General features: G+C 40.0%; 1 protein-coding gene across 5 annotated transcripts; it reads right to left on the bottom strand.

The window, feature by feature from the left end:
- Positions 1-3,552: 3,552 nt before the first annotated feature.
- On the bottom strand, positions 3,553-27,085 carry ccnt2a (cyclin T2a). 5 transcript variants are annotated; one of them, XM_038789884.1, is made up of 10 exons: positions 26,878-27,085; positions 24,471-24,552; positions 17,476-17,604; positions 17,105-17,165; positions 10,971-11,033; positions 10,754-10,799; positions 9,187-9,350; positions 8,107-8,177; positions 6,869-8,015; positions 3,553-6,746 (listed from the first exon to the last, which is right to left on the bottom strand). In XM_038789884.1, the coding sequence occupies exons 1-10, from the start codon at positions 27,030-27,032 to the stop codon at positions 6,706-6,708; spliced, it is 1,959 nt and encodes a 652-aa protein (XP_038645812.1). In that variant the 5' UTR covers positions 27,033-27,085; the 3' UTR covers positions 3,553-6,705. The 5 variants fall into 5 exon arrangements, 4 of the variants coding, with proteins under 4 accessions (XP_038645812.1, XP_038645813.1, XP_038645811.1 ...); XM_038789885.1 differs by adding an exon at positions 21,394-21,492 and having other exon boundaries at positions 3,553-8,015; positions 26,878-27,011; XM_038789883.1 differs by having other exon boundaries at positions 3,553-8,015.
- Positions 27,086-27,310: the final 225 nt, after the last annotated feature.

The raw sequence follows: 27,310 nt of genomic DNA, 5'->3' as shown, positions 1-27,310 counted from the left end.
TTAAAATTGAGTGTTACAGAAGCAGATCAATCATTTATGATGGCTGATGATACAATTGTGATACAAAGTAAAAATCACACTTAGAAATCCTTCAAAATGAGATCCCTGATAAAATATTACATTTCTACCAACAATTGAGTAATTATTGCCAAACCGTACTTGAATCTTATTCAGAATTTATAGAACACCCGAATCAATTTTACACCAAATTAAGTTCAGGCCCATCTTTAGCCGTCTGTTGTATCCATCCAAAAGCAAAGATCTAAAAGTGGCAAATATTAAGCCATATAGTCTTTGTTTTGTCCAGGACAAATATTTCTTTTATTTGGCATTTGACAATGGAAAATGGTGCACTGGCCTTCATGCACTAAGCAATAGCAAATCATATTGGTCACAGGTGTACACATGTTCAAGGACATGTGGGGCGGGATTCACCAATAATGGGGCTATGTCACCATGCTGGCGTGAAAAGCGGCCCCAACCACTCCAGCGCCAACGGTCCCCGATAATGGGGAATGCTCCCCTTCCCAGGGGGCTAGGTTGGTGCTGGAGTGTTCCCCGCAGCTCCAACCAGCACGATTCCACGCATGCACAGGGGTTCCCTTCTCCTCGCTGGCCGTAAAATGGGCTGCACGGAATCAGCTCACCCGCCGATTGGTAGACCCCGATCACGGGCCAGGCCACCGTGCCCCCCACCCCGCACACTCACCTGGCGGGACCTGAGTAACCCACGCCGACGGGTCTCAGCCAAACTAGTCGGCCACTCGGGGCACGGAGAATTGCCAGGGGGGGGGCCACTGTCAACAGCCCCTGACCGGCGTGGCGGAAATCCCACGGGCCCCGGAAAAGGGACATGATTCTCGTCGGGTCGGAGAATACCGGCCACGGAGCTGGCTTTGTTAGTGTTTTACTTTCACTGAAGACAATGATGTGCCAAGCCAGGCTAATTAGAACAAAAACCGATTGTATTTGAAGCATTTTCTCTCTAAAGAGGCAAAAATAAGCACCTCAAGCCAAAACTATTAGATTTCACTTTGGTTGTCAGAATTGAAATCAGGGCAGCATGAAAAAAGCTAACGAAAACATACATCAGTAGAATTAGGGCAGCATGGTGGCTAGCACTGCTGCATATGGTGCTGAGGACCCGAGGTTCAATCCCGGCCCACTGTGTGTGGAGTTTGCACATGCTACCCGTGTCTGCGTGGGTTTCACCCCCACAACTCAAAAGTTGTGCAGGTTAGGTGGATTGGCCACGCTAAATTGCCCCTTAATTGAAAAAAAATAATTGGGTACTCCAAATTAAATATATTTTTAAAATGAAAAAAAACGTTTAAGTGTGGCAATGCTCAAAACTATTTATTTGCATTATCATGAAGTAAAATTCACAACGTATTTGCTACTTTGCAGATATTTTAAGCTCATGCAAACATCTACACAGAAAAGCACCATATAATGGATTCTAGTTTCTACGTGCAAGGTCAAATCAATACATCTGCAAGGACAAATCAAGGCACATCATTTTTAGAAAGATAGAGCACTGGTTTTATGTTCGCAGAATGTATTAAATTATGGGTATGGTATTTCAAATGTTTGGAGAGGGACTTTAATCAGAACTCGGTTATAAAATGGATATTACAAGATACTTCAAACTGCCACATTTACCGCTTGCAAGTTACAAATAAAGTCTATTGTTTCTCTGCTGGAACAATTTAATGATTTGTATAACCAGATCTTGAAGCTCAATTACAGTTGTCCCTGGGACAAAATGACATGGAGAAATTATGGTTGCAGAAACCGCTGTTAAAAATGCTCATCAGACGAGTTTCTACACATCAAAATATATACAGCAAATTCATAAGTAAGCAATTCTAAGACTCCCACATTCTGATTATAGTTTATCATTTAAATGAAGATAAAATAGGACTGCATGCCGCATCAAGTCACAAACGTTAATTCTTGAACCATTAAGACATCCAGCTACATTTTCCCATGTTGAGGCCAGAAATAAATCACCTAAGATGGCCAATTATATTAGACACCCATGCTACCCAAAAACATTTTTATTTCCACTATAATCACAAAAAGATCAATTCTCAGCTTCAACTATTTTGACATTTAATGATACGATTGATTACTTGTTTTTTTAAAAGAAAAGCTAATTTCAAAATGAATTGCCAAGTACTTCAACATAGTGCAGAGCCAATGTGACCATGCAGTCACTTCCATTTGGCAAAGGCAGCAGTTCATATATTCTCCGTTCCAACAGCATTGGTAGGTAAAGACCACCTCCACTTGCAAAGGATGCAGAAAGTTTCAGGACACCGGCAATACCAAGTACACAGCCATGATGCATCCAAATCCTTTAAATTCCATACTTTACAAAGACAGCCATTATGAAAATATAGTTGGTTTCTTCCAGAAATGTTTTGCTGATCAAACACAAAATTCTGATGTAGTTTATTTTTGACCCAAAATGTGAGGTTTTGTTTGGTAGTGGAGTACAGTACATTTTTGTGTTTTAAACCTAGGGGGGGGGAATATCTAACTAAAAAGCCATACATAAAAAATATCTTAAAATAAAAAGCATGCTAGCTCAGCAAATATTCCAAGTGACCAGCCATACTTGTATTGCTGCATGGCAGCCCATTTGGCTGTATAAGATTGAATGCCCTAGCGATGCCTAATGTGTGAAAATGCACAAATGGCCTGGAACTGACTGGCATTTTAGCACTGGCAGTTACCTGCATTTTGTGCATCCAGAGAAGAAACAAGAATTGCAAAGTAATATTACACTGGACCATGTATTTTCTGGGACCCAAGTAATCACTATAGGAAGAGCCTTAGACCACTAGGAGAGATGTGCAGGTTAGGTGGATTGGCTATGCTAAATTGCCCTTAGTGTCCAAAGATTAGGTGGAGTTATGGGGATAGGGCACAGGAGTGGGCTTAGGTAGGGTGCTTTTTCGGAGTTGGTGCAGATTCGATGTGCCAAATGGCCCCCCTTCTGCACGGTAAATTTAAAACCAGGAGGAAATAAACTTGCAATCTCAGATACCGATCACACCATTATTAATAGCGTAAGTAACCACTAATCCTCTGATATTACAATAGGTCATTCAGGAGATTATTCATGCCTTCTCAACCTTGCCCCTCACCAGAGGTGTGGTTAAATCACCAGTCAGCTCTCCCCCTGAAAGGGGACAGCAGCCTGTGATCATCTGGGACTATAATGACTTTACTGTTACCTTTTACAATAGATCACAAAAGGTCACCATTGGAAGGTACTTTTGAACAAACCCTTGCACCAGCACAACCTACATCATCAGTATGAACCCAGATTCATTAGCATTTGTTTTATTACTGGCTTATAAAATGATCACAAACCAGATGCAGCGTAACAGCAAATTTAGAAGTAGGTCTGTGCTGTATTGACTGCCTGCATCACAACTAGTGAGGAGTTAACTTTGGAGATTAGAGAATCTAAATTGGGTGCCCCAAAAAAAACTACAAAATTAAAATAGAACTTAAAGCAGCAAATAACTGAAAGCAAACTGCTGTAAATGTAAGATTTTATCCAATTGAATCACAAATAAATTGACATCATGTGACAGCAGTCTTTTTGTTACAACATTGAATGGGTATTTGTACAAGCGAAGGATTAATGTTTGAAATATTCCATGGGATGTTGTAGCTATGCACAAGTATTCTTGATTAGGTAGTAAACCTATAATATTCAGAGGTATCTTTCACACACTAATGTTCACCTTCCTTTGTTGAGAGATTTTCTTTCAAGGATCTGAAACTGGCATGGTCAAGTTCGAATATTGAAAGCATCAGTTGCAATCAATACCAGGAAGAAAAAGTCTATTTTAACTGAATACCTGAATGCAAGTTCTAAGTTTATTTGACTATAAATAGGGCAAAACCAACAAGATTCAATATGAAACAATTTAAAAAGTAATATTCAGATATAATTCTAGTTTGAAACAATAACAGCCTTTGCATGTTTGTCCAGGTTTTTGAAGTCCATACATAACTATCTGAAAATATAATACATCAACACAGGCTAAAGAATACACGCTAGCGTCCATAGAAGGAAAGTAAAATTGAAGATCTGTTAAGGCAGCACAAATTATAAAGACTAATTTTCTGAATACACATTTTTCCTAAAAATGCACCTAGATGTTAGGGTGCATATTACACAGAAACAATTCTAAATGCAACCAGTCAAGAATATATTTTCTAAATGCATACATCGTGACTGATACGGTTCTCAGCAACTTCTAATCGCTTTAAATTTGAAGGCTGCTGTGTAGCTTGCTCTTTTCTCCACCACGTTAATGTTAAAATTTTAAACTGATTATCACTACCAGAAATTCCGCCTTATACTCGGTGGCTCATGCTCGGGAAGTTCTATTAAAGTAATCAATTAGCAAGCAATGTCAGCCAAGCGGATTGATTTGGTAGATGTTGTGCTTTAATGAGTTTGTTCCAAGGAAAAAAATGGTTCCAATTCCAAGAGTGCTCACATGGGAGGCCTTTGAGCAAATCATAGACTGTAAGATGATTCATTGCTGCCCTGAGAAACTTATCAGCACATCACATGCTACGTTCGATAGATCAATACTGATGGCTCATTCAATTGACCCGAGTATCGCAAACTTTGCATGGGCTTGGGATCCCCGTTGCTCAACAAACTAGGGCACAAATGGACCCTTTCTCTTAATAAAATTTCCTCACTTTGATCAAAGTATTGCAAAAGTATAGATGTACATTAAACATAGCAAGAAGGCAAATTTGACTCAAAAATTGCAGCAGGTATTATATTTGGAAAATTACACAAGATCCTTTATTAATTACTACTGGAATATTCAGTTCATAGCTAATATTCCATTAGCAAAAATATACAGCAAAGCAATTGAAATTGAAAGGGGGTACAGGTTTCAGTATCAAAAAAATAGAATGTGATAAAAGTTGAAAGCTCTAAAACACAAGGAATGTTCCAGCCAAACCACTTATGCTTCTACTAGCAAGTATCTGAAGAGCAGGATTAGCAGATACTTCCCTGAATTATTGATTTAGAAATAATCAAAGCAGTATGGGTGATTAAGAGGAAATAAAATGTTTCAATTGTATAAATTATTAGAAAATCTAACTAAACAAGTCTTTTAAAAGCTAATATTTCATTAACCGCTGCATTAGGTTCAAAATCCTTTTCAAAGCTCAAGACACAGCTTTATTATTTGAAAGACAACATTATTCATGACAAAACAAAAAGACTACAGGAAACGTGATTAACTATCACATTTATTGATAAATTCAACTGAGAAAATTTCAGCTGTTAAGAAGGTAATATCTGACCACTGACAGCAATTTGTTTTTACATTGCTATTATGGCTCGAAGCATGTTTCTGTCTCAAATACTCAAGACCAAAAGCATACAACTCAGTTCTTCAGACTACCTCGCAGGTTATTCTTGCCTTGTCCCCACACACAAAATAGTTAGTGTCTTCTGTAACTACAATAACTAAGATGCTATAATGTTCAACAGTACTATTTTGGTGCTTCTATCAGCCATAAAGGTCAGATAATACCTTTTTAAGATGTCCTTACTTGTGTAGTTGACTGCAAACCTATATATATATATGCCTGGAAAAAAAAAATCACATCATTAACAGTAACTTGTTCCTTTACTTTATTATCCAAGCATACAGAAGCTGGAAAGTTAAGATGCTGATTGACACTTTGATCCCTGTAGATTAAGATGTATTTAAAGTAATACTTAAAGAGCTAACCTAAAAAAATACAGCTATTATACTTGTGACTTCTCTCCTACATGAGTCTTGACAATTTTTTTTAAATGTTACATTAATAACCCAATGTAATCAAGAAACAGCACGGTGCCTGGGTAAATTATTTCAACAAGCCATGAAAATTGTTAAATGCACTTTATAGCAAAGTCAGTCATATGTAAATCTCTCTTTTTTTAAACTTTTTATACTTACAAGCAGCTCCAAACCTGAGTATTCATAGTACATCTAAACATACAAAAATGTATGTACATTTTTTCTCCACGTTCTGGTAAACTAATACAGTTGTCTCTAATGTCCATTTTACATCCCTTTTGTCCTAGAAACATGCAAAATCACCATACAATAAAAGGACAAAAATGAAATTTTGAAAAAAAATTGCACTCTTTTGAAACATGTGGCAATGTGAACATAGGCTTTGACAGATTGCAAAACCAACACAAACTGCCACATTATCAGTGTGCACAACACATTAGACATTAAACCTTCACAAGCAGCAGTCTGCCATCTTTAATTTTCAATAGCTGAAATATCGGCAAAATTAAATATGCACATTTCATGCCAGAAGTTACAGTATGTAATAATACTACGTAGAGCACAACCCTTTCAACATTCACCTCTGATTATGCTTACGCTAATCTCCTTTTCAAAGTGGAGAATGGGGAAGCAGCGCTCAATCTGATGGAAGCAGTGGCAGCAATGACTTTTGTCACAGCTGGATTAAGAGGGAGTAGAATTCCAACTTCAAACACAGGCTACGAATTACAGCTACATGTTCACTCCTTGAGCACTTAAGAGTGACTCCAGCATATCGTAAGTATCTTTGTAGTCCATGTGCTGGCTGTTTGCATTGTATTCTGGATTGGCGTTGTGACCGTTGGTCTCTGTAGGTTTCCTATCCAGTTTCATGAGGGTGCTGAGTTGTCCATAGCCCACCTGGTATGTGACAGTGGGAGGAGGGGAGGAGGGAAGGTTAAGAATTAAGTTGTAAGGGTATATATACTGCTTCACAGAGGAGGAAGAAGAAGAGGAAGAGGAAGAAGAGCTAGATGAAGTACCTGCAGTCTTGGAGGTTTTGCTCATTTTGGGATGGTGGTTGTGGGAGGTATCACTGGCGTGCGCCCTCTTGCGTGAAGAGCTGGAGCCAGTGGAACTGCCATCACCGCTCAGACCTACGGGACTCCGCAAAGTTCCTCCTTTCGATCCATCAATAGCGTGTTTACTACTCCCACTACTGCTGCTGCTATGCGAATACTTGTGGCTGCTACTATGGTGATGATGGTGAGACGAATGGTCCTTGCGTTTCTCCTTATGTTCCTTGCCTGCATGTGGACTTGTGTGCTTGCTCTTACCACTGCCCTCATCAGAGGAGCTATGTCTTTCAGAGGAGGGAACTTTAATTTTCATTTTCAGGTCATCTTTAGAAGCCTTTTCTGTGGGTGGGATAGGTATCCTTAATTTAAGCAAACCCTTTTCCTTTTTATCTGCTGCATGCCTCTCTGATTTTTCTGATGAAATTGGGATTTTCATTTTAATTGGGGAAGTCACAGCATTACTATTATGCTGAATTTGTTGCGGTGCTGGCACACGCTTCTTTTGTTGTTCGACCAGAGCTTGAGCAGCAGAGGCATATTGTTCTTTCACATCAGACTCCAGTGTTTCTAGTTTGCGTTTCTGTACTGCAAGTTCTGCAGCGAATTTCTCTCTATATCTGTCCAAAGCTAATTTTTGAGGAACTGATGGAAGGGGGAATCCATGATGTTTGCCATTACCAGATTTAAGATGTTCATGTTTACTAGATGAATGCCCTGAACCTTTTTCAGACCGATGATGGCTTTGAGTTAATTGTCCAGAAGTTGACTGCTGAATGCAAATCATATCATTTTTGTTGACAGATACGGAGAGATCTTGTTTGTGAGAATGAGCTTGCTCCATGTTCTGGTGTGGATGCTGAGGCCAATCTTGTTGGGAGGTAGAACTGAATGATGTAGTAGCCATCATTTCAGGGACATGCGCTGGAATTGAAATACTACCAGAGTTCAAGGATGCAGGTAGGGCAGTTGTGGAATTTGATTTAGGAAAACTTGCACTTGAAGCAGGATCACCACCAACAGAACACGTAGATTCATGGGGTCCAGATGAACCAGGAAGAACATTATCAGCTATCTGGCCATCCATTTTTGGTTTCTTTGCAGCCTGATTAGCCTAGAAAAGGAAGAAAACCATAATGAAGCTAATACTTAAAACAATGAAAAATTAGACAAAAATAATCAACATTGAAAACTGAAAGCTTTACCCGCCAGTTTCGTATCCTCTTCAATCTGCTTGGAGTTTTCTCTAGTATTTGCAAAAATTCATGTGTTAACTCTGCAAATAAAATTCAAAATAAAAGGTAAAGTTATGGAAAGTATGTGTTCTGGCAACAGTTTACCCCGAATTTTGCTCTGGCTGGTGTTCATAATTTTTTAAGAGTTTCCAGCTATATTGATGCTACACAACAGGAACTCAGACATGCCATTACATCTTTTAGCGATGTTTTAAATGGGGACGTAATATTATATCAGGAACATAATCCAATGCTTTTTTTTGGGAGACTAATTTTGAAAAGAACTTCAGTTTGTCCCATTTTATAAGTTTGCCATTAATCAGCAAATCCTCATGGAATATCTAGGAGACAGGGCAGCACGGTGGCGCAGTGAGTAACACTGCAGCCTCACGGCACCGAGGTCCCAGGTTCAATCCCGGCTCTGGGTCACTGTCCGTGTGGAGTTTGCACATTCTCCCCCACAACCCAAAGATGTGCAGGGTAGGGGGATTCGCCACGCTAAATTGCCCCTTAATTGGAAAAATGTATTGGGTACTCTAAATTTATATTTTAAAAAAAAGAATGAATATCTAGGAGACAATTACAATGGTACATACTATTCTCAGACAATGTGATTCGTGCAATTCTGGGAAATATTCCACAAGGTTTTTATCCCCCCAGTTTCACCCATTTGAAAGTGCTAGAAAAGTAAAATGCCTAATTTAGAGAAATGGAAATTTTCAGAATGGGGTTTTCCATACAAAATACTCTACATTCTCGAAAACAAAACAAACTTCCAAGCAGTTTCAATGCTTTACTGCCTTAGGTCTTCTTCCTAAGCCACTCTGGTCACACAAATTACAGTTCTCTGCGATCACTGTTAAGAACGATTATGATGAGAAAGAGAGGCATACAGCGTGCATTATCAAGGACAAATAACTCCGCAAACTCTCTACAGTACTGCATAAAATTGGTTTACTGCACTGCTCGAGAGCAAAAATGTTACCCCATTTCTCTACACAGCCATAACATAACTACAAATCTAGTTTTATATTCAAATTTACAACTAACCATCAAGTAATTCCAGAGTTACAGATGGATCCACATACTCCCACCAATGTTTGCCATCTGTGGATACAGGTATCTCCCAGTTGGACCACTTGCAAGCCAGATGAATACACACGCATGCTATCACAGTAGGTTTGTATTGCAAGCAAAATGTTGTCAGGTGCAAACTGTCGTGTAGAATATTGATGATCGGCGGTTCATGAAAAAAATACAAGAGACAAAAACAGGAAGCCTTTTAGTTGTTGAGTGAAAAGACAGACATCAATATCTGCAGAAGGTGGGTCACACTTCCAGCACAAAGCTGAAAATTGCTTTACTCCAGCGTATGGATGAACATGTTTCAAATACACGCCCAATAGAGGTAGTATATACACCATTGTACATTGGCTTAATTAAAAATTCACGTCATGCTATTGTCCACCATGTTCCTTACTAGGTAGTTCAAGTTTTAAGAAGCCAGTTTCAATATTATCGCAAGACAAAAAAAGATCTGGTCATGAACAACTCAACATTTAACAGTTGTGATAAGTTATGTCGTTCATGATCTTTAGCAAATTTGCCTAGGCAAAGAACATGCCAATTCCTGGCACTCAATCTGCATCACCATTGACGTTTAGAACAGCTATCTAGTAAGGAAAATTGTTACAGTCACATATTTTTGTAAGTTGGGACATTAATTCAACTGAGATATAATTTTAATTACATCAATGTGCATTGGTATTTACACGTTTCTTTGCATGTGGGTATGCATAAAACCTAGACCCTGCAGCCCGCAAAATACAGGATTGGTTCTAGTTTCTACAGCACCCCCCCCATTCTAAACCATATTCTATGCAACTTCAATTTGTTAAGAGTTTACTATCAATGAGCAGCTATCTAGCGATATTTGTGTACTTGATAATAATCTCCATCTGTTCAAATTGGTAATTAAATGAATTAAAACTTTTTGATCGCCACTCCTTGTAATCTAATTAGAATGATACTTGAATTAATTTGTTGAACAACAGAACCTCCGATATCAACATTTCTATCACCACATTTGCTACCTCCAGTTCGTGTTAGGAGGCCAATGAATAATTCCCATTGAAACTGGAAGTACAACCCAACAACTTGGCAGTTTTTAAAATGTGCTGGAATGTTTAAATCTGAAAACGTCAAAATGTTAACAAAAATCAAATAATTTTGGAAAAATTAAATTTTGCAATTCAACGAGAAGTGTAAAAATGTTAAATGCTTTCATACTTACCATGATGCTTGTGAATTCTAGGTTAAGTTTATCTCTTTGTAATCTTTAGTTGCTATTCAGGCTACCAATTTTTAGAGTTATGCACTCAGAATCGAGTTAATGTAACCAGAGAGCACCACTACACTTCTCATTGTGCATTTAACCCCTTAGTGCCCAAAACACCCTTGTACAGTACACCGCACTGCAAACAGAGAGATACCATCATTGCAGATGAAAGGACATTTCTCTGTTGCAACAAGGGCTTGAGACACTTGTTAGGGGGCCCTGCAGTAAGGGAAGCAATAGTGTGCCTGAAACTGCAACAAAGAGGGTCAGGATAACAACCTGTTGGTAGCCATGAAATAGGATGTCTGTGCCAAATCCTTGCTTGCTGTAACAAAAATAAAACAAAATTAGCTGAAGGAAAAACTAAGGACAAAAGTTTAATATCTTTGGAAATGATTCATTAAATTTAATGGGCAAAATGATTATTCATTGTACTTCATTGAATAATTATCGAGAACTTCAGTCTCCAATGCACTATTAAACATAGAAAACTCACCTCTCACTAACTGGGTACATTTCACCACATCAGTATGAGGGTGTTCTATAGTAATCTCAAAACCTGCAAAAAGTAAACCAGTTCAATTAATCCCAATCCATTTACAAGGATAATATCACAATAGGAATTTATATACTTAAAGAGATATGGGACAAAGATCACTAGCCTTCAACTTAAATTCAAACATTTACAGTTAAAGGATATTAAAATAAAGCTAATTAGAAAAAAGCTGACCAGGTTGGTCTCTGGATAAGAATGAACTACATACATGAAAGTAGCATGCTTTTGCAACTCGGCAATGTTATATATAGTCCCGCTCATGCACGAAGACTTGTAACAAAGCAGCAGTTCACTCTCAATCAGAGGTACTGAACACTGGCTTTTCTCCCCAACTATAGCCAGACAGGCTTATGGATAATACAGTCAAATAACAAGATTGTGGGACCATCTTCACCACTGCAGAAGTTCAAGGCAGCCCACCACTAGCTACTCAAGGGCAACTAAATATAGAACATAGAACAGTACAGCACAGAACAGGCCCTTCGGCCCTCGATGTTGTGCCGAGCAATGATCACCCTACTTAAACCCACGTAACCCGTATCCCAACAATCCCCCCATTAACCTTACACTACGGGCAATTTAGCATGGCCAATCCACCTAACCCGCACATCTTTGGACTGTGGGAGGAAACCGGAGCACCCGGAGGAAACCCACGCACACACGGGGAGGACGTGCAGACTCCACACAGTCAGTGACCCAGCCGGGAATCGAACCTGGGACCCTGGAGCTGTGAAGCATTGATGCTAACCACCATGCTACCGTGAGGCCCCTCACGGTAAAGATACCAATCTCGCAAGAGATGCACATAATCCCAGTTGCACACTATGCAAAAATATAAAATACGATTTGGCATTTAAAATAAATAAATAATTGAAACAAAGACATTCAATCCAAGGTTTGGAACTTGTTTTCATTAGTGCTACCAACACCCTGGGGGTTACCACTGACCAGAAACTGAACTGGACTAGCCATATACTGTGGCTACAAAAGCAGATCAGAGGCTAGGAATCCTGTGGTGAGTAACTCACCCCCTGACTCCCCAAAGCCTGTCCATCATCCATGGATGAGTACAACTCCAATAAGACTCAAGCTCGACAACACAGTCCACTTGATTGGAAACCATCCAAACATTCACTCCTTCCACCACCGACTAATAGTGGCAGCAGTGCGTACCATCCACAAGATGCGCTGCAAAAACGCTCCTTACAAAGCACTTCCAAACCCACGACACAGACGCATGGGAACACCACCAGGAAGTTTTCCTCAAAGTCCTACGCACACTATTCGGACTTGGAAATACATGGACGATCCTTCACTGCCACCGGGTCAGAATCTTGGAACTCACTCTCTAACAGCACTACACATGTTATCTACACCACAGGGATTGCAGTGGTTCAAGACGACAGCTCACCACTGCCCTCGCAAGAGCAAATAGGAATGAGAAATAAATGCAGGTCTAGCCAGCGATGCCCGTATTCCCTTAAATGAGTTTAAAATGCATAGAAATTAAAGTTGTGTTGAGATAAAGATCTATGGATCACAACACATTAGCTGTTGGAAGAGTAGCAAGATGTAGTCAGGTGTATTAATACTCTGGTCAGATGTCGATGCAGAGAAGTACAGAAGTGGCAGGAACAATTCTTTCAACCAAGAACAGATTATTCCTCACATACATTTCAGGCCATTGGCGCTTCCTTTGCAATTACTTTGCTGCCAGGGAAGCCCAACTCCTCCAAAGGGCAGCAGTCGGTAGCACAGTTGCTTTACAGCTCTAGGGCCCAGGTTGGGTCACTATCTGTGTGGAGTCTGCACATTCTCCCCGTGTCTGGGTGGGTTTCCTCCGGGTGCTCCGGTTTCCTCCCACACGTCCCCAAAGGCGTGCTGTTAGGTCATTTGGACATTCTGAATTCTCCCTGTGTACCTGAACAGGCGCTGGATTGTGTCGACTAGGGGCTTTTCACAGTAACTTCATTGCAGTGTTAATGTAAGCCTACTTGTGACAATAAAGATTATTATGATGAGGCCTCTTTTCAGGCAAAGTTGCACTACCTGTAGCCACAATCAGCAAGACACTAGCTAGGATCAATGTAGGACACCCTCACGACTTCTCCAAACACTAGCAACACACTGGTATTATGTTCAATTATTTGTCTGATGAGAGGTTTACTTCTAGCATGTTTTCAGATAAACAAGGATATCAGTCATTGCAAAGATTGGCTTTCATCTATCTGAAAGTGCTGTTATCTTGCTATTCTGGGTTACAGTGCTGTCAGTATTACTGCCTTATAATAAAGATCTCGAGAAGCAGATCTCATCTACATAACATTATGCAGTTACCTGCTAACCTGCAAAATGCTTTCTTGTCAGCCTAAGTAGAGACAGTGTGATTTATAATATGACATTGACACCTGCACCTATGTACCAGTGACAGATACACATTTCAACTCCAGGTGAACCAACAATGTTTCCAATAGAATGGCCTATGGTGCCTTCCTATTATACAACTGGCCTTAATGCTCACTTGATTATATAGGTTCCAGACCACTAGCTGACTACTGGTAATTAAAATTAACTTTGGATGAGCAATGGGCAAGAGACTTGACTCATGCCCCATGCAATGAAATAGAATAGCCAGAAACTTGGAATAATGGCAACTTGGGAAATTACTTGTTGGTGATCAATGTCAGTACGGATTAGTCAGAAAAGGAGTCAATGCTTTTGACAAAATCGTAAAGATAAAAGAAAGCTATGCCTTCTACAGAGTTTAAAACAAATTTTGTAAGTCCAAAAGTTGTGTAATGAAGACAGGCAGTACGGTAGCATAGTGGTTAGCACAGTTGCTTCACATCTCCAGGGTCCCAGGTTAGATTCCCAGCTTGGGTCACTGTCTGTGTGGAGTCAGCACGTTCTCCCCGTGCCTGCGTGGGTTTCCTCCGGGTGCTCCTGTTTCCTCCCACAGTCCAAAGATGTGCAGGTTAGGTGGATTACATAGAAGAGTACAGCACAGAACAGGCCCTTCGGCCCTCGATGGGTGTGCTCCATGTGCCTATCCCATAACCGCTTGAAAATTCCTAAAGTGTCCGACTCCACTATCACAGCAGGCAGTCCATTCCACACCCTAACCACTCTCTGAGTAAAGAACCTACCTCGGACATCCCTCCTATATGGTAATTGCCCTTGTGCCCAAAAAGTGAGGTGGGGTTACTGGATTACAGGGATTGGGTGGAGGCATGGGCTTAAGTGGGGTGCTCTTTCCAAGAGCCAGTGCAAACTCGATGGGCCAAATGGCCTTCTGCACTGTAAATTCTAGGAAGACAATGCCACTCAGGAGGATCCTTAAATATTTGATGTCAGAAGCTCGTCTAATAGAATCATTCTACTGGAAATAGGACAGTACATGCGAATTTCAAAACTGAATGATCCAGAAAATAACATATGAACAGCAATTATGGCAGGGTAGAAAATTAAAACAATTAAGCAAGTTGTTGGCCTCCGTGTGTCAATACTGTGTTTACTGAGAAAAAAAGACTTGCATTGCTAACAGCACTGTTATCACTAAATAAACAAAGTACAACAAAGTTTTTTTACAAATACACTGACTTAGGTAGAGAAATGCAGCAACCATTTTACACAATGATCACATAAATAACAGATGTAATCAATCCCTAGAAAACTGGAAGAAACAACAAAGCAAAAATCATTGAAGGTCGCCAAAGTATTAAAAGGAGACTACTAGCAAGGAAAATACAACCCATAAAAAGAGAAAATGTAATTTTTGTTCAATCTGAAAATTCTCTTGAACGATCTCAAAACATAAGCATTCACTGCATTGATAAGTCATCAATTCTATGCAAATGGTGCAGGTGAATGATTTATGTGGTCTAAACTAACAGGATCCAGAATACTAAACAGCAGTCAAAATGAAAAATGGCAAACAGGGGGATTGCAGCAGTTTTAAAAAAAATCATTAAAGCTAAGAATAGAAATAGAAAATAACTTCCTTGTGAAAATAGATGTGCAATATGTCTACCAAGTGTCCCCTGGCCAATTTCTGAAAGCAGTAAGTGTTGTTCAGTTATAAGCTGCTGCACACCAATGACAAATTAACTTGTCAAGCTTTGTTCAACAGGCTTCAATGTTTGTTTTGAATATAACAGCTTTTTTTCCCGAAACACATTATGGATAAATTCTTGCAATTTTTTTTTTTTAATTTTTGTTGGACTCAAAACCAGAAGAATAGCAATGGATGAGGGAATTACAGGGGTGAATTGGAGCCAACTATGAAGCAGTGGGCTCAGGATAATGGGAGGAGTCACCCCAAAAGTGTTGGAAATCTAGGAATGGATACAGAAATGAAGACTATGCAGAATGAGTAGCGTGAAAGAAGAAAGTGAACACAAGTATAGGGATTTCACAGTAATAGTGATAATCAAGTATCTTTCATCTTCTGCCTTCCACCCTCAGCAAAAATTGGGATGGTAGGTAGTGTCCAGCATACATGGATTTGAACTATTGGTTCAATAGGAACAAAGAACAAAGTAAATTACAGCACAGGAACAGGTCCTTCGACCCTCCCAGCCTGCGCCGATCCAGATCCTTTATCTAAACCTGTCGCCTATTTTCCAAGGATCTACTTCCCTCTGTTCCCCGCCCGTTCATATATCTGTCTAGATGCATCTTAAATAATGTTATCGTGCCCGCCTCTACTACCTCTGACAAGGCGAGCCCATATGAAAGTCATCATGGTCCCCGAGGACCAGTGACTGCTTTCCCCTTTGAGACAGCTGACTGACGGTGATTTAAGGGTCACCACACCTCAGGCAAGGGGAAAGGCTGACACGGCCTTCATGGATAACCTAAAGGTGCAGTTTCAAACTAAGAATCGCCATCCCAAATACAGGATCAAAAGCAAAGTGGAAATGAAGGAAAAAAAGGAGGTAGAAATTAGGACACTCAAGTGGCAGAAATATTAAAGGAAAAAAGGACATTTTCCAATTCATGTTCCAACTTGCAACAAAAGTACAGGCATCTGTAAATTTTCAAATTTAATTTGTCAAATAACCTCTAGTTGGTTTATGGGTCACTAATTAAACTGGATGGTCTTAATGAGATAATAGTGCGATAAACAACTATGCATTACCAGAATATTGTGCACTGCATGGTGTGACACTCCTATTGTAGAACAGTACATGATTCCACTGCCTAAGTGAACACCACAAAAACTTGCTACCAATTGAACGATAAATTTCCTTCCTATAATAAAAGCAAAATGCTAAATATTCTGGAAAAACTCAGGGTCTGACAGCATCTGTGGAGACAAACTGCATTAAACATCACTTCTTCAGAACTGTCTACAGATGCTGCCAGACCTGAGTTTTCCAGCAATTGTTTCCCTTCATTCTGTTATTGACTACTCCTAATCCAAGATAACAGAAAGTTTCAGTTTCTAGGACACTCCCTGTAAGTAAGCAGTATTCACAAAGGAGTTTCATAGCCATTCATTATGTTCTGGAAAGTTTACCAAGGACAATTAAATATGTTGGGAATAAAAGCAGTCATTTGCACGGCCACAGGAAAGAAAATACCAAAATTCCTGTGTTGATACCGTATATGCCCTACAATTCAAACTTAATATGACAACACCAAGCTCTTTGACCTTCTTTTGACAAGCACAACAGCTGTAGGATCAGGGCATCAAGTCACACACCATCTTGACTTGATGACATACCATTGTTCTCCAAGCCAAGTTCCCTGAATTCCAACACCACAACGGGAGCAATACAGTCACACAGGCTGTAGTGCTTCAAGAAAACACCTGACCATCACTCTGGGCAAGGATGGGCAAAGTAACACAAGTCACCCATAAAGCAAGAACCAAAGAAAAGTCTCAACGTAGAAACTTTTACTGAATGAAGCCTACTTGCACTTACATAATTCACCAGCAAACAGAAAATAACATGCAGAGTTTGTAGGGGGCATGTGTGTGTACAGTGTAAAGCATTGATAGACTAAACTACAATGTCCTAGCACCAGCGAAGTCAACGCTTTCCCTTCTAGCCCTTATTCCAACTTACCCAAGGTTTGCAGTATTATACTTTCAAGTATGACCAGGTCTTGGGCCTGTTGAAGATATGCCTGCAGTTTAAAAAACATTTATTAGAAAGTAATTTAGAGTAATCTAAAGCAAACTAATTACCCCCATTATAAACATCATCCCTCAAGTGTTAGTTTTTCACTATCTACTTGTGCAACAGTTAGTGTTAGACTTCATTTAGCCATGGCAATGAAAATTTGCACTCAAATAACTTTTTTTTCCCCAGGGCAAAATTACTTTCATCTTCAAGATCCATTTTGCAGATCAAATATGCTTTTCATTAACAATCCAATGTTTTAAGTATTACATTTTTATCCAAAATCTCACTTTGCCATATTATTTCCAACTTACATCACTCTTAACATCTAGTGGCTGTTCTTGAGGGTTCAAGCAGGCATGTACCACCTTTATGACATGCTCGAGTTTACGTGGCTGTTCCTCTACTTTTGCAGCCAAGAACAAAGCAGCAGGGGAAATTACCTGTTAAGAATTTTCAAATGTTAAATGTCTGAATAAAAATGTGCATCTAGCAAAACTCATAAGCAAAGTTTTGATTTGGTGTCATTACATGTTAACTATTAAACAGAACTCCACATCTTAAAATCAAAAATATTTAAAAGGTTACTGCTCACAACTCAAATAACATTGCTCCCAAATAACACATGGTAGTTTGTTTCCCCTGAGGGCAGTTTTTCAGCTCATTATCTTTTGATATGTAGCCCTTAATAATATTTAAAAGAAATGCCATGTTGTCTAGGAGCATGAATTTTAAACATCATTAAATTACTGGCAAGTGAGGGTGCAAAGGTATTTCAATACCCAATTTTGTAGGTGTCATTATAATTCAACGTGATATAACTGCTATACTAGATCACCTGATACTGCCATATTACACAAAATCTTCTCAATGAAAAGCAATTCAAATGAATTTAATTTTCCTTTATCAATTGCTGACTATTTTTGAAAGTTCAGAAATTTGTAGCAAAAACAATTATTTACTATACATAAACAGATTCACTTCTCCAAACCATTGTTTAGAAAGGCAAGGATTTGTATTAGTAAGTGCATGAAGTTCAGAACACTTACCTATGTACGCAAGTAAATTTAAAAATCGTCATTCCAGCGGCAAAGAAACACTTTTTTTTATCCTCATGCCAGTTCAGACAATGCAAAGGAGAGGAAGTTTTACATATGGAGGCTGAGTTTCTTCAAAAGGAGTAAGAATACATCTATGATAACCAGCTTAATATTTTCATTAATTCCACCTCTACAGACCAACAATATACCATAGTAGTTCATGAACTAGCCGAGGCGGGGCTGAAGACCTAAATCTGCAAGCTGTGAAAGTAAACAGATTAATATGCATGTCACACATCTGCCGTCATTGGAGGGGTCATTGGACAAAACCTCAATTAAATTTAAGAAGTGGTTGTCAAGGGCGGCACGGTGGTTAGCACTGCTGCCTCACGGCACCGAGGACCCGGATTCGATCCCAGCTCCAAGTCACCGCCGGGTGGAGTTTGCACACTCTCTCATATCTGCGCGGGTCTCACTCCCACAAACCCAAAAATATGCAGGGTAGGTGGACTGGCCATGCTAAATTGTCCCTTAATTGAAAGCGAGAGAAGTGGGCACTCCATTTTTTAAAAAGTGGTTGCCTTGATCTACCCTGGAATCAGACAACACAGACCCACCCTATAATGACATTTCTTTACAATGGGATTTATCTGTATTCTTTTCCGCATAGAAGTCAACCCGTCATCTAAAATCATACTTGCATTAGTGCCCATAATCTAGAGTTCACTCTTAAGCAATCATTGTGCTTATTTCAGTCAAAATTAGTATGGGTAAACTGATTAAAATTAGTGTACCAGATTCTGGAGAAGTCCCTTCTCAGGTTTGCAGCTAATATATGAACCAAACTTTATATACCCGAGTGCATATTTTAGCCAAAACATTTGCAAATTAGGTTCTTCTTTCAAATCAATTTGAAGTTTTTTTTTACAGCTTCAGGAACAATATCTAACTCACCATTCCAATTTGTAAAGTTTTAATAAAGGGAGCCCAGAGCCAATATAAACGGGACAGCAGATGGTGTAAAAGAAATCACCCAAGCAGAAACTTATTTTTAGTGTTGTGCTTTCTTGCACTCGTAATATAGATGCACTATGGCGTTTTGTTCACTGAAGAGGAAAAACATTTTTCTTGTGTCTATAGCTTCCATTGATGTTGGTTTTATTCATATCATGCTTCAATTGTTAACTGCTATATCTAATAAATTAGTTAGCTTCTATTTAAACAGAATAGTTGTATGTTGAATTCTCATAATTATGTTCAGATGAAAATAAAATCTCCACAAGTGCAACAATCTGGCAAAATATGCAAAAGTAGAACTTTGAACATTAATTAATGCACAATGGCTTTTTCCAAGAAATCCCAATATTTTCCGAAGTACAAAGTAACGTTTTCAGATGGGGCGTTCACTGAGGTCTCAGATACTTATTCTGGCAGGTGGAGCTTCAATTTCAATTCACAAATACTGGCCAGACCACCAAAGATCCTGCTATTCAAAAAGAAGAGCTCTCCTGATGTCTTGACCAACATTGCTCACTCAAACATTTAAAAAAATGAACCAGTCATTCATTTATCTCATTTGCTGTTTGTAGGGCCATGCACACAATGGCTGTTACACTTGCTTGCATGACAACTGAAGCACTGAGACATCCCAAGGAAATGACAACTATATAAATTCAAATTATTCGGCTCAGGATTTTGCACTAAGCAAGCGTCATTTGAAAAAGGTCACTCACATCCCAACCACCGTACATAAATGCCACAGTCTGAACCACCTGGCATTTGCCAATTGCACACAAGTTGAAAAAGTAAACTTCAACGTAGGAACACAGGAGGAATAGGCCATTTGGCCCATTGAGCCTGCTCCGTCATTCAAACAGATCATGACTGAACATCTGCCTCTACGTCATTTACCCCACTACTCCCATATGCCTTAATATCGTCAGTACCTAGAAATCTAATTTGTTTTGAACATGCTTCATGACTGAGCTTCCACAAGCGGCACGGTAGCACAGTGGGTAGCACTGTTGCTTCACAGCTCCAGGGTCCCAGGATCGATTCCCAGCTTGGGTCACTGTCTGTGCGAAGTCTGCACGTTCTCCGTGTCTGCGTGGGTTTCCTCCGGGTGCTCCGGTTTCCTCCCACACGTCCCGAAAGATGTGCTGTTAGGTGAATTGGATATTCTGAATTCGCCCTCTGTGTACCCAAACAGGCGCCAGAATGTGGCGACTAGAGGCTTTTCACAGTAACTTCATTGCAGTATTAATGTAAGCCTACTTGTGACAATAAAGATTATTATAACACAGCCCCTGGGGTAGAGAATTCCAAAGATTCACCACTCTCTGGGTGAAGAAATCCCTCCATGGATCTTAAATGGTCTGCCTCTTATCCAGTGTCCCCTGGTTCTAGGATTTATCAGCCATCCTATTCACATCTACCATGTCACACCCTGTAAGAATTTTGTAAGTTTCAATGAGACCACCTATCATTCTATGAAATTTCAGAGAATACAGGCCCAACTTCCTCAATCTCTCCCGATAGAAACAATCCTGCCATCCCAGGAATTAATCTGGCGAACCCCTGCTGCACTCACTCTATGACAAATATATCCTGTTCACATAAGGAGACCAAAACTGTACACAATACTCTTGGTGCAGTTTCACCATGGCAAGTCCATTTTAAACACAATTGAGAAGGGAACGGAAAGTTTTTGTTGAGGTTGAACATCTGCCGCATGTGTTGATTAATGCAAATATTCTAATGATCTAGGTGCTAGATGGTCAGTAAGCTTTAACTGCAGCTAAAATCCAAACATCTCATTCGCAATTCCAAAATCAAAAACAATTTTGATTTGGTAGATTTTTGAAACAAAGGTTATATGGTATCCATCACTTACAACATCTGGCCTTCGAGACCATGCTCTCGATTGGCACATTAAGAACAATGCCAAATTTGACTTTGTCTCTGTTATGTATGTGAGCTGTTAAAGTCACGCAATCAGCCACATCCAAGACTTCTTGGCCAGTATGGGACAATGGGATCATTGCTTTTTACTCTTCACACATGATAGATCTGCAGTGTTAGAAGCAAATGAGGTTTGCCAAATTCTAAACCTGGGCTGCCCATGCCTGCAACAAAATAGTCAACTTCTAGTCTGAAATATAGTAATTAATATCCCTTGCTGGAAAACCCCACCTGTCAAAGAGCTGAGCTGTCTCCTGTTAGTGTGTCTGTTGGTGCAGCCGAACTGTCCCTCCTCAGAGCATCCACAGCGATATTCTGCACGCCTGCAAGCTGTTGAGCAGAAAGGACTGAAGTTGTGACACAAATGCCATATCTGCATGGTATCGAGACAAAAGTCAGGAATAAATCACATCCTGCTTGTTTGCATACCTCATTAGGTGGTATCACCGATACAGACTATCCCTAATATGTTGCCGACTTGATCACTGGAGAATAGAGCTAATGATGATTGGAGCTCAAGTCTACTTTTGTGCCAAGAAGAATGTGGTTGATCAGATTTATGTTCATGCTCCTTGCACATGAGTAGTTCATCTTTTGAGGTCATTCAGGTTGATAAAGGGCATGTACAGCCAGTCTGTTCAATATATTTGTCGCAAGACCACCCTCTTCAAAGGGATTAGCTACCTCCATGATCTCTGCATCACGGAAGGAATCATTGCATCACTGTGCAAAAGAGTTCCAGTAATATTAAAACAGCTTTTCAGCAATAGTGGAAAGTGTTTGCTCATCAACACCATGACCAAAGGTCTCATGGCAAGACTGTCCTGAGAAAGTTTCTGCTTCAAACCTTGAGGGAGGTTCAGAAGTTTAAGATATCAATCTCATTTAGGATGTTCCTTGAGCATAAACTTATACTGCAATTGTGCAGTTCTTCCAACTCTCACTGAGAAAGTATAAAGTTGCCGTGCAAGGATGATTTATAATACTTAACCAGAAGATGAGCTGCAGACAAAATCCAGCACAGTTGAATAAAGAAACTTCTTCACTTGATAATGGGATTTTGGACTGTTTAATCGCTCAGATTTTCACAAACCATTATGGTTGACGTCCACAAAAATATTGGAATTAAAACATGTGCAATTCAGCAAGATCCACAAAAGCCACGACAGAATCTCTACTTTGACAGACTTCTCTGGGACTTGGATCAAATGAAAGCATTACAGGTAAACCAATTGTGATGAGGAACCAGCATATAAAATGAAGCACCTCATTTTTTGCCACTTTAAAGTACATTTCCAGAGGGGTAGCCCCTAATTTCCACCAATCGAGTTAGTGAAGAATGAGACTTGACTGGTTACCATTGAGAACTGTATTTGAACATAAATTCCCATTCCCGCTGATGGCAAATTTCTTCAGTGAACTGAAATTCAATGTCACCTCTTCATAAAGAATCATTCTGATCCGATGGATTTCCTACCACAGGTCTAGTACCAGATCTATATCCTGCTGCCAAATTTACAACAGGCTGCACCACCCTGGAAATTGCATTGCATTGATTGAAATGCAGACAAATGTTATGACAATTCCAGGATAGATCCACAAGATCTTGCGTCAAAACCGGAGTGAAATTTAACCCACCTCGATCAATCAAATCTGAACATGAAAACAAAGAATGGCAATTCAGCTGGATATATTTTGTACATCAAAACTCTAAAACAGCTTGTACTCTACAGGCACAAACGAGATCAACTTCACCCTGTGCATAAAACAAGAGTTGTCATTGACAACTGGTGAAAAATCAGCATGCTGTAGTTCAGACAGAATTCTTTATGTACAATTTGGAGGGAAGGTCATCTGATCAACAAAGCCCCAATCTACAAGGGACTTCAAGTCTGATGGCAAAGTACTTGTATGTTTATGGAGGTGACATAAAATGGGACCAATACTTGCACTTGCATAACACTATCACGTTGAAATGTCTCGGTGCTTCAAAGATCAAATTACTTATGAATTAGTGACTTTTGTACGCAAATGTAAAGTTATTGCTATTAACTTCTTTTAAGTAACTAAAGCAAAGTATCTAAAATACAAGTACATTTTGAAAAATTGAAAGCAAATTTGTATCCCCTTGCATGATCCTCATTCCTTGTATTTGAATTGTTTTGGGCTATTCCTTTAAAATAAACTATTTTTACCTTTCTTCTGGTTGTCTGTCCATTTGAAAGATGAGCTTTTCAGCTAGTCAGAAGCCCAGAATAGTCAGAAACCCAGAATACATCGGAAATACACAAAATTACACCAAGCATAGGAGTAACTCCACTGAGCATGTATACTTGGCAGCAACCAGGATGCACAGCACTATGATTAATCCACAGGACGAATATACATTACATGACCATAAACTAAAAGAACAAACTGATGTTACTAAAAATACAAAAACATACACATCTGGGAGTTTGGTGGCAGCTACTTGCAAAAAAACTTGTATAAAGTAGCTTTTGCTTGTGTATGCACTGTGCAGTTGGCATATTTGAAAGCATGCATTCATCCACAAACCAGTCTTAATTCTGTAAACTATGATCCAAGAAAGGACTTAAAACTAATAATTAACTTAATTTTGTTGGCTTATAACCTTCTATCCTCATTACATGCAGCAACATGTGGAAAATTGTAACTTTAAAAAAAATAAGTACTTTGGTATTGCCAAAACCACATACCTTCCGTAAATATTGTACGCTACATTAAACAATCGAAGTATGCAGCATGTTATATACTAAAGATTCCCACGCTATGGGTTAGGGGTCACAAACTCCAAGGCAGCAATGGTAACCGTCAAACTGAGAATCCAGCAGGACTGTCCTGGGGATCATTGCTGAGGCTCCTTTACACATGGATGGATGATTATTAGTCCTGAGCCCCCAGAGTCTTCAAAATGGTTGTGGACAAAACCATGGAATCACCCCTCCTCATTCTGGGGTTGCACTTATTTTCAAGCATTAAAATGGGGTCACAGCGAAAAAACTTGCGAAACACTGGCATACACTATAATTCATGTCAAAATAATTTCTGCATAAAATATACTCTTAAGAAAATACCAGAACGACATATTAATTATTTTGCTAGGTAACTCTAGACTCTTAACATTTTAAATGAAAAATTATAATATCAAAGTATTAATTGCAAAACTAAAGCTGTAATTAATCTCAAATTACTGAAATTTCTGATCTTCTAATAGTAGGCCAATAATCAGTTAACCAATAGTGCTACCAAATGCTGCTCGGCAGTAAAAAAAAAATAAAAACACTTACATTTCTATGAAACCTTGTGAAAGAATGTTGCATATAAAATCTGTGCATATAAACAATTGCAGTGTTGATGGTCAATTGAGAGCTAAAATGTATGTCAAGGAAAGTGTACCCTAGAGACATTAAGAAAGCATGTTAAAACCCATTGCTTAAAGAGTAACCAAAATGAGGCTTTGACAAAATATAATTCAATGTAAAAAAAATTTTTAATTGCCCCCCCCCCCCCCAAAAAATCAACTTCCTCATGGGTACAGAGCAACAGAAATGATGCCTATTTTAAACTCCCAAACTGAATTCACACCACTCTGAACTGCACTGCTTCCATGAACATGACAATTTAATCTTAGCTGGAGTGTTCAGCAATACACAGGTATTAAGAAACTTCACGTGAAACAATCTAGGTCTTTGGATTGGACAGATTTATTTTACAGGAACAGAAAGCAATTAACAAGGAGCTGGCCTGTACAATAGTTCTCAATTGCCTTAGTCATCATGGAATCCAAATACGGCAAGTTTTTAAAAAAACATGCGTTTGTATAGCAATAAGGATGTACTAGGGTAAAGGAGACCCTCACAATCTGCACCCCTTCAATTACTCCCATAGAACTGAGTTGAGGCAGGAATGGAAAACTAATTTAAATGTTCAATCTTGGGAAATAGGCAAATTAGCTCAAAGGTTCAAAACCAATGTAAAAGTTATGTAGAGATGCAAATTCTAGCCCTGTCACGAAACTAAAGGGCCATCTGAACACATAATAGGCTTGTCCTCATAAAAATTTGGCAGAACCATGTTAAATTCCAATCCCTGCAGACCTGATCATATTGAATGAAAAATTGAAAATCGCTTATTGTCATAAGTCTTCAACTAAGGTTACTATGAAAAGCCCCTAGTCGCCACATTCCAGCGCCTGTTCGGGGAGGCTGGTACGGGAATTGAACCAACACTGCTGGCCTGCCTTGGTCTGCTTTTAAATCCAGGTATTTAGCCGTGTGCTAAACCAGCCCTATCATGACTGTTCATCCCATGCTAGATTTAAATTTATTATGTGCTGTTGTAAAAAAAAATAGAACCAGCCACTAACCTCTATTTACCCAGATTGCTTCACACAATATTATGAAACATTACCCAGATTAACATAGGAATCTAATTTGTCATAGGCTACATCATTAACAGCAGCATGGTTCATTCCTTTCCTAAGAATGGGGAAAGCAGTAAAGGAGCAGGAGTAACTGGATAGGTCTATCCAAATAATCTCAAACTGTATTTGTGGTAAAGACATTTTCATTCTTTTTTATAAAGGACAGGAGCTAGGGATAGATGATTCACATGATTAGAACATGTTTTTCTATTCAGGTAAATGTCCTTTGAATTCATTTAAACAGACCCTAAAACTGCTTTACGTTATGTCACTAAAACCTTCTTGCAACCCCACACTAATCCTTCATGGCCCACGGTACACAGAAAATTACAACAAAAATATTAAACCGTTAGGCAGATTCCAGTTAGCAATTCAAATAGCCAAGCATAAATTGCATTGATCTCGACTTGTGAGCCAAAGACACTGAGTGTCTTTACGATAGATAGGTTCTTTGGAATCTGGGGAGAAGGCAGGGGATGAGAAAAATATCAGCCATGATTGAATGGTGGAGCAGACTCGATTGGCCGAGTGGCCTAATATGAACTGATTGACAAGTTTCATTTTCCATCTAAACACAAAACAATTACCTCCCACCCCCAGATGTGACTATAATCCTAACGGAACAATTCTACGTCGATGCCCCACTTTAAATTTTGCATCATTAACGTGTCTGCAAAGATACACAGATGAAACCGTGTGGATTTTGTCTTTTCATCTATCAGGTTGTGACTTTAAAGCGTGGCGCCATGGCCATGATGATTGCCGGTCTGCTGCCGGCAGCCATGTTGTCTTTTGTGCCCTGTTGCACCACCTGTTCCAAATCCATCCTGCCGGCCTCTCCGCGCGTTTTTTTCTCCCTCCCAATAACCGAGCTGAAAACGGACCTATGTCCATTGGAGAGGGGAATCCACCCATCCTTAAAAATCAGTTCCCCCGGCCCCGAGATGTAGAACCTCCCCAATTGCTCAGCGGGAAACGCGGTGCCGCCAAAACGCTGACTGCAAAAGAGAAAGGCCGGCTTAGCGGCCGGGCCTGCGGGCCCCGAAACCGTTCTCAGCGCATCGCCAACATTTTAAATGCGCATCAATTCCCCAGCGAAGGCTCCGGAGCTGCTCCACTTCCTCCCCTCCCCATCCCCCTCACACTCCGGGCCGGCTCAGGCCGGTCAGGCGCCGTCATGTCAGACAGGCCGAGTAGGCCGCACGCTCCCTGCCCCCACTCCCTCCCGGACATTTCTAGAAACTGTTTCATCTCCCGGACGGGAAGGATACACGTTAAGCCGCTGGCCCATGTCCTGGACTAGATTGGCGGCTTGCTGCCGATAGGACAGCTCCTTGTCGGTGTCGATCCCGCACCGCCGGGATGGCGTATTCTCCAGTTGTTCCCGGGTGAAATACCATTTCGACGATGCGGCTGAAGCTGCCATTGAGCCGACACCGCGACCAACTCCCAGTGTCGCTCAGGGCGCATGCGCACCGCCGCCAGCCAGCGTGTGCGCGCACAATCGTCGGAAATGATGGCGCCGGCCCGCCCCACGTCACCGGAAGGATATCTTACGGTGCATGCCGGGACCTGTAGTCCGAAAGGCAAACCCATGACTCCGTGTAAAATGGAGCTATCCGCTGCTTCAATATTATTTCCTTTTCACGATTGGTTTCAATTGTTTGATTTTTCTGGCACGGGGGTACTCGGCTCCTGACCTCT

Source organism: Scyliorhinus canicula, chromosome 2 (assembly GCF_902713615.1).
Source record: "Scyliorhinus canicula chromosome 2, sScyCan1.1, whole genome shotgun sequence".
NCBI lineage: Eukaryota > Metazoa > Chordata > Chondrichthyes > Carcharhiniformes > Scyliorhinidae > Scyliorhinus > Scyliorhinus canicula.
This window is presented reverse-complemented; position numbering and strand designations above follow the sequence as displayed.

What these genes read in the sequence shown, in the direction of transcription:
- ccnt2a (XM_038789883.1), bottom strand. Translation starts at nt 27,032, where the DNA reads ATGGCAGCTTCAGCCGCATCGTCGAAATGGTATTTCACCCGGGAACAA. An exon ending in TATAATACTGCAAACCTTGG is followed by an intron (nt 11,034 to 17,104) that starts GTAAGTTGGAAT and finishes TACTTTTTGCAG; the next exon opens with GTTTTGAGATTACTATAGAA. An exon ending in TATTTCATGGCTACCAACAG is followed by an intron (nt 9,351 to 10,753) that starts GTTGTTATCCTG and finishes TCTACACGACAG; the next exon opens with TTTGCACCTGACAACATTTT.